This window comes from Orycteropus afer, unplaced genomic scaffold (assembly GCF_000298275.1).
Source record: "Orycteropus afer afer isolate SDZICR_OR568_19922 unplaced genomic scaffold, OryAfe1.0 scaffold00123, whole genome shotgun sequence".
Taxonomy (NCBI): domain Eukaryota; kingdom Metazoa; phylum Chordata; class Mammalia; order Tubulidentata; family Orycteropodidae; genus Orycteropus; species Orycteropus afer.
Window position 1 is genome coordinate 2,613,744 of NW_006921710.1, and position 1,684 is coordinate 2,615,427.

At 43.1% G+C, this 1,684-nt stretch overlaps 1 protein-coding gene across 1 annotated transcript in view; it reads right to left on the minus strand.

The window, feature by feature from the left end:
* The window catches only part of NUP214 (nucleoporin 214), a 129,275-nt gene extending 127,591 nt beyond the window's left edge, over positions 1–1,684 (minus strand). The window contains exon 1 of the mRNA XM_042781459.1: positions 1,640–1,684. Within this exon, the coding sequence (XP_042637393.1) occupies positions 1,640–1,684 (45 nt within the window). The remainder of the gene's footprint in view (positions 1–1,639) is intronic.

Genomic DNA, 1,684 nt, shown 5'->3' on the forward strand with positions numbered 1-1,684 from the left:
CCTACTTCCGTAGTGATACTGCCTCGGAAACCCAAGGAGGGGTCGCTATGAGTCGGGTTTGACTCGACGGCACATAACAACAACAACAACAACAACATTACTATTTACAATAGTAATACTATTTACAATAGCAAAACAATGGAAACAACCTACATGCCCATCAACAGAAAACTAGATAACCAAACTATAGGACATACACACAATGGAGTACTATGCAACACTAAAGAATAATGTAGAATCTGCAAAACATCACATAACATGGATGAACTTAAGAGGACATTATGCTGAGTGAAGTAAGTCAATCACAGAAGGGCAAATATTGTATTAGTCTCTTATTGTAAAAAGTCAAGGAAAGGTTTATATATGAAAGGAAACTTTCTTTGTTGGTTACCAGGGGTGGGAGGGGAGGGGAGGAAACACTGCAAAAAAAAAAAAAATGCACTAGTAATTGCACTTTAGTTTTGTGTATATAAATTATACTTCAATAAAATGTTTTGTTTTGTTTTTAAAAAAAGGGATATGTAAGAATCATTATAAATATGGACTGGATTGTTGTTTTTGTTGTTAGGTGCCATGGAGTCAGCTTTGACTCATAGCAACCCTATGTGCAACACAAAAAAAGACTGCCTGGTCCTGCACCATCCTCACGATCCCTGCTAAACTTGAGCCCATCACTGCAGCCACTGTGTCAATTCATCTCGTTGAGGTCTTCCCTTTTCCACTGACCCTCTACTTTACTAAGCACGATATCCTTCTCCAGGGACTGGTTCCTTCTGACAACATGACCAAAGTAAGTGAGACTGGACTGAGACTGACTGGACTGAATTACATCCCCTAAATGCATTCAAGCGACTTGTCGTTCACACAAACGCCTGAAATCTTGCAACTTATTCCCTTTCAGCTGTTTGCCGTTTACAAGAAATGCAGTTTGTTCTCTGTACCCCTATTCTGCCAGGACATTTATAAGAAATGTCAAACACAATGCTATCATTGGAGCTTTCCCTACCGTCTCCAACTTTACCATCATTTGGCCCACTTGTTCCTCCGCTTAGTTTCTTGACTTTAAGCTGACTCCCTGCGCCAAAATAGTCCTTTTATTCCAGTTAACTAAAGGTTTTGTAGGATGGGTGATCTTCGTCGGCTCTGTGTTAGGCAAGCCTGGATTACCCTACAATAACAGCACAGTGAGAGTGAAGTGAAAATCTTAAATAAACGTAGACTGGTGACTGGGTAAGTTACTTCCCGAGCCTTGCTTTTCTCCTCGGTAGAACAATGATACGAACAACTACTTCGTAAGGCTGTTGTGATAATTCAGGGACATAATGCTTAAACACCTGCCACCCGGCAGACAGTAAACGCTCATAAACAGTTATTACCACTACTCAGACTACCACATGAAAGTAGCTAGGATAACTCAAGAAAAATGCGCACACCAACCAAGGCCAGGGAAACTCATTCTGTGGTGCTACCACGCAGGCAGCAAGGCAGAGAGCTCCAGAACAATGCTAGTGAGAACTCTGAACGCGGTAACTGTTCAACCCGGAGGCGGGGCAGCCGGCACCCGCGCTTTGCCTTTCAGCGGGTCTCCAAGACAAGGCCAGAATTAAGGGAGGGAGGGAGCCCCTGACCAGTATCTGACCTTCATCTCCCGCTCCGGGATCATCGCATCCATTTCGTCTCCCAT